This window comes from Gavialis gangeticus, unplaced genomic scaffold (assembly GCF_001723915.1).
Source record: "Gavialis gangeticus isolate Ggan-Ray unplaced genomic scaffold, GavGan_comp1, whole genome shotgun sequence".
Taxonomy (NCBI): Eukaryota; Metazoa; Chordata; order Crocodylia; family Gavialidae; genus Gavialis; species Gavialis gangeticus.
In genome coordinates this window covers 4,445,916-4,451,593 of record NW_017729002.1, presented here as the reverse complement: position 1 = coordinate 4,451,593, position 5,678 = coordinate 4,445,916, and the positions used below count along the sequence as shown (strand labels likewise).

The 5,678-nt window shown below is 46.1% G+C and overlaps 1 protein-coding gene across 1 annotated transcript in view; it reads right to left on the bottom strand.

Annotated features, from left to right (window-relative positions):
* Positions 1 to 745: 745 nt before the first annotated feature.
* LOC109290675 (apolipophorins) overlaps positions 746 to 5,678 on the bottom strand; it is a 116,032-nt gene continuing 111,099 nt past the window's right edge. The window contains exons 28-29 of the mRNA XM_019507382.1: positions 5,051 to 5,231; positions 746 to 993 (exon numbers count right to left, since the gene is read on the bottom strand). Of these exons, the coding sequence (XP_019362927.1) occupies positions 746 to 993; positions 5,051 to 5,231 (429 nt within the window). The remainder of the gene's footprint in view (positions 994 to 5,050; positions 5,232 to 5,678) is intronic.

Below are 5,678 nucleotides of genomic sequence, written 5' to 3'. Positions count from 1 at the left end.
TCTGTTTATTAGGCTTTTGCAGGGCTGAATTTGAGCCTGGCAGAGAGAGGAACCATACATGCATCCTCACCTATTGCACATGCTATTTTCAGAACTGGCTGAGAGGCACTGAGAGTGCTTACTTGACAACATGAAGGCTAGAGGGGTCTGATGGTAAAACCAGGGGGAACCCAGGGCACACTTTGAGACCCTGACTGATAAAATAATACACACTAGGTGCGTCTACATGTGCTATTAATGTTTATTGTTCCAAAGACTGTTTTGCTCCCAGGCGTGATGTTTGAATACGCACCCAGGAGCAAAACACTCCAAAGCAAGTAAGTTTATTTGTGTGCAGCATGTGGAGCCCAGTCAAAGCAGCCCAGGCTAGCAAGGGGCCTGGGGGTCAGCCTACCAGCCCACAGCCAGTCAAATGGGGCTTCACATGCTGCTGAGAGGCTGTCTGGGGCAGAGGCTGCTTCAACATGGGGGCTGCCTGCTGGCAACTGGGACAGCATCTGCTTGTGTGCTGCTGCATATGAAAAATGTATTTTACAAGTACTACCCTGCTGCAGAGTTTATTAGTTTTGTGCACCATAATAGGGGTGCATGTGTAGATGCCAAGATATTTACTGTGCTGTTAAATAGTCAACTACGCAGTAACGTCTTGCGTACATGCACCCACTGACAACGATTTCTAAACAACAGACTCTGCAAGTTACTGTATACTGCATGCTGTGTAATTGCAACTACTGCTGTACACTATTCATTTGCACACAGGAAGTGCTAGTATGTTACTGACCCGGAGATATGTAGCAGTCGGGGTATAGATGTGAATCTTGCCCTCTTTTTCATTGCCTTTGTTTTTGCAGAACATTTCCACCACCAGGTTCTTGATAGAAATGGCTTTCCCAGCTGTTAGCTCCACAGTAGACAGATAAGCAGAATGTTGAGGTTGGTGTAGTTTGTGAGAAGTGTACAGATACAGCCACGGGGTGTCCATTGTTAGTGCACCTGAAAGGTAGTAACACAGCATACATTTGAAAATGGTAGAAAAGCTGGATCTCAGGCTACTTGCTTCCTAAAAACACAAGAAAATTAACAAGAGTCAGGTGTTATAGGGAGTTCCTACTCCGTGTTACCCTATGACAGGGACAGCTGACTAAAGCAAAGTGGGTAGAAATAAGCAGCCAATGGGGAAAAGGAAATAGTGGCTCCAAAGTGGCAGAAAAGCTGCAGGCCACTTACCTGAAGTGGGCTGCTGGCAGACAATAAGGCAAGGGAGGAGGTTCCAACACTGAGAGTAGGGCCAGGCAGCAGAGCTCAAGGGGCAGCAAGAAGACAGCTCTATTGAGAAGCTAGCTTCGTTGTAAGACAGGGCTACAGAGGGCAGGATCCAGATTAGTTAGCCTGCTAATTGGTGAAAGAAACCTAGCTACAGAATGCAGGGTAAGAACTGCAATGAGGCAGCCTGCAGATAGGGTGTGGGCTGCATGAGCAGTGGGTCTGTTAATGAGAAGGGGGGAAAGCCTCAAGGCTTGCTAAGGAAAGGCCAATAGAGCCAAGTGGCTGTGGAGCAGCATACCCACAGAGTAGACAATAGCAAATCCCTAAGCCTAGCTCCTGGAAGCAAGAGGCTCAGGTGACCAGAAAAGGGAGGAGTCAGGGGCTACACAGGTGTAGCCCAGAGCTAAAGGAGACACTGGCCCTGATCTGGAAGGAGCTCTGCTGAGTATTCTAGACAAACGTAGCTGTATTCGGTAGGAGTTGATGTTTTCATCCACAAGATTTGGAAGTGGCTGAAGGAGAGGAGGAGATGGCCATGGGGACTGTAAAAGGAGTTCTCTGTAATTTGAGTTGTGGAACCCATCTGGTGGCAAGGTACGGCGAAGGTGCTGGAGGGCTGAAGCTGAAAATAGAGTGAAGGTGCCCATTGGGTCCAAAGCCCAGAGGCAAGACCAAGATGTCCAGAGCACTAAGGCAGAAGGAGAGAGAGAGAGACTAAAAGTAAGGTTAACTAATACCAGTAGCAAAGAGCAACACCTTGTTCAGGAAAGTTAGATCAAACTGAGGCAGCCTGATGGTGAGCAGAGCAGAGTTAACCACCCACGTCTTACCCTGATAATCTGAGGGCAGTCTCCTAATTCATATAAACAATCCAGGAATGTCAGAGCAGTAGCCTGAGGAACCAGTAGCCAGGTCTACAGGCTGTTAGGGGGTGCCATGACCATCTTCTGGAGGCTAATTTTGTCACACATGACCTTTAGAGTGAAGGTGCATCTTTAGCTTCTTTGTAAATTAGAAACTGCAAATGTGTGTAAACTAATTCTGATCTTATAACTTCTATGTGCCATGCTACTGTAAATTTATTCGTGGCCATGAACAGATAGGAGACAATGTGACTACTGGCTAAACATGGGTTCTACTGCATAATCTGCTCCACCATGAATAATCTTTATTGCCACTGAGCAAGCAATTATGCAGCCCATATTCACTACGGCTGTGTGAAGCTTTGGTCCCTGATTTGATTCAGCCTGATTCGGTGGCCGAATCTCTGAATCCAAATCGAATCAGAGGATGTTTTAATCTCTCCAAATCGAATCGGAACTCTCTGAATCGATTCAGAGAGGTTTGGACATAGACACAGCTTTAAATGTTTTTTCTACATACCTCTAGGTTGCAGGGGCTCGTGAATGCTGCGATGCTGGGGCACACGGAGTGTCCCACAGAAGCATGTGGGGCTCCCCAGTGCACTCAGCAGCAGACCTGGAAGTGGACCAGAATCACTTCCGGTCCACTTCCGGGTCCACCTGGGAGCGCGTGGGGGCCCCTCCCACTCGTGCCTCCCCAGCTCAGTGAGTGGTGCCTCCTGGGTCTGGGGGGGCACCTGAGGTCCCCCTGCAGCTGATTGCTGAGCTGGGGGGGTGCAGGGAGGGGGCCCAGCATGCTCCCCCTCAGACCCGGAAGTAGACAGGAAGTACATCCAGTCCACTTCTGGGTTCACCACTGAGCACATGGAGGGCCCTCCACACTCCCGTGGGACGCTTCATGTGCCCCAGCATCTCAGTGATCACGAGCTGCTCCTGCTACCTCAAGGTATGTAGAAACAGCTTTTAAAGCTGTGTCTATGGCTGAATCACTGATTCTCTGAATCAGCACTGAATCTTCAGATTCTGATTCAGCCAAATCGAATCAGGGACAGTGATCCGAATCAATGAATCGAATCACTGTCCACGATTAGGATTGAATCCAAATCGAATAGGGCCCACTTTGAACACCCCTAATAGTCACATGATTATTCTCGCACCTGACAGGATACCATACTTCAGAAGAAGTTCTACAATATGTATATACATTTTGAACAAGGTCTGCTGCATATCTTGAAATGCCATTTAGCTGTGCCAATAAAGCATATTGTTTGTGATTTAGCTAGTAAGACAAAATTTCATCCAAAGATGGAGGCAAAAAATGATTCAGTGCTTATAATACGTTAGGCAAATATCTGCCATATCAAGTGACTTGTAAGGCCAGACATTTAAAAAGCTAAATCTCCAAAAGCTAATCCCCAAAGCTATTTGGTTAGGGAGCAAATTCAAAGCTAGTATATTCACTTAAAGTCTATTGAACAACGCTATGGTGAATTCAACCTTCTTGCACCTTCCTGCTTGATTTGGACACTAAAATTGTCTAGCTGTAGGCTTGCTTTGAAAATGTAGGCATGAGGGGTAAATCCACTGACAAAGCCAAATAGTATTCTAATTCGCATAAATGTAACCTTGCTGAAATGTAAATTTACACTGAGCCTGACCTACTTAATGTAATCAGTAAGGGCTAGACCCAAAAAGTATTTGTATACCTAGGGACCTTGTTACACCTTTTGTTGTGAGCTGAACAAATGTTAATCAGCTTAGTGATAGAGCAGTTGTACCTTAAGGTGAAAAACCATCTCTGACTGTCCTTCAGTTGCACAGCTGTGACTTGCCACTAGAGGCTTGGTGAGCAAGGACAGGACTAGGAGCTAGGCTCACTGCTCCCGCTGGGCAGAGCAAATGCCACAGCCTTGGAGCACCCAGAGGACACAGTGCCTCGTGCTACTGCCCAAACTGGCTCACTGTTTGAGCTCCAAGGAGACTGATTCTTTTTTTTTCTCCAGAGCCTGCACTCCTGAGCCACCCCCAACCTGGGCAGCCAGCCAGCTGGGTGCTGCTTGAGCCCACTTGGGCCCCTTGGATCTCAGGTAGTGCCCATCCTGCCAGCAGCCTAGCTGGCAGTGGTGCATGGGGACAAGCTCTAGAGAAAAAAAAAGGGTTGAGCCCCAAGACTCAGACATGAATGTCAGTAGTGGGCATTAGAACAAGAATTATTGTTCAACATGTCCCTGTACTCCTGCTGATGGCTAAAACATGTATAAATTACTGAGAACCCCCCTCCCCACTATAAGAAATACAACTCTTGCTTCCCATATAACTGCAAATGTAAAATGCAAAACGTAATAATAAAGACACAATTCTTGGTATTTTTTCCTGAAGAAACAATTTCTTGAGACAGAACATTTAAAAACTCACATTTATCTCTCTCTTTTGGTGACATACACCAAGGTGAATTATTACAAGTATAAGTATGAAGCAAGATATGTGAGGTGAGGTAACACCTTTACTGGACCAGCTTGGATAGTAAGGAGAGAGCCCAAAATAGGTTGGTCCAATAAAAGATTATCTCACCAAACATTGCTTCTCTCATATCCCTGGACTATCATGGCTACAATCATACTATATGACTGAGTGTTTAATAAACAACTGAAAAGATCCTTTCAATATTCTAGTCATTGTCCCCGGTGTGTTTTCTTTTCCTTAATGTCAGTAACGTGAATGTGGTCAGTACCTTCTAGAGCAAAGAATGCAAACTGTGACTTGCCCTTTACTTACTCTCTTCATGGAAAATTTTTGCCTCTAATCAGATTGGACCCACAATTTAAAAGATAAGCCCCTACAACTAATCCACAAAATCCCAGCAGCATATCTGCAAAAGAACTTCTAAAGTCACAGATAGGAAATTTTTGGTGATGCTTCACCTTCCCACTTCTTAAGGTAATTTCTGGAGGTATCTTTCCATTGCAGTCCTGCCACAAATGGCATACGGTCATTATACTGCACCTTAAAGTTGGTGCTACTCTCTGAATAACCCTGAGAGATACAGGAGTGCTGCAGCTGGGTTCTGTAATTCATCTGCTTTTCAGGGACTTGCAGGCTAAACTGGAAAACACAAAAAAATCAAATTAAATTTAGAAGCATCTTTCATCATCGGAGTTGTCAAGGCCAAATGAATATTTGCTTGGGTGTGAAGTAGCCATGGAAGACACAGGTTCAAGGCAAAAGTCTCACCAATGTACATTTGTCATTTTTTGTCAAAGCTTTTCATGTTTTTTTTAACCTGGTACAGAATTAGAATATAATAAAGGGCGTAGTCTGTCTGTCTGTCTGTCCGTAACGCTTTTGACCAACTGTGCGTGCACCGCCGAGAGGGCAGGCAGTGATTGGCTGCATGGGCCCAAGTTTGAGCTGCTGCCAGGGAAGTTTGTGGCAGTGGCAAACACATCCTGGCCACCTAAGCAGCGGGGCTTCCCCATGCCTCCCTACCTGCAGGCAAAGGGGGGGTGTCACTGTGGCAGCACTCCCCCCCACTGCCCGCCCCCACCTCCC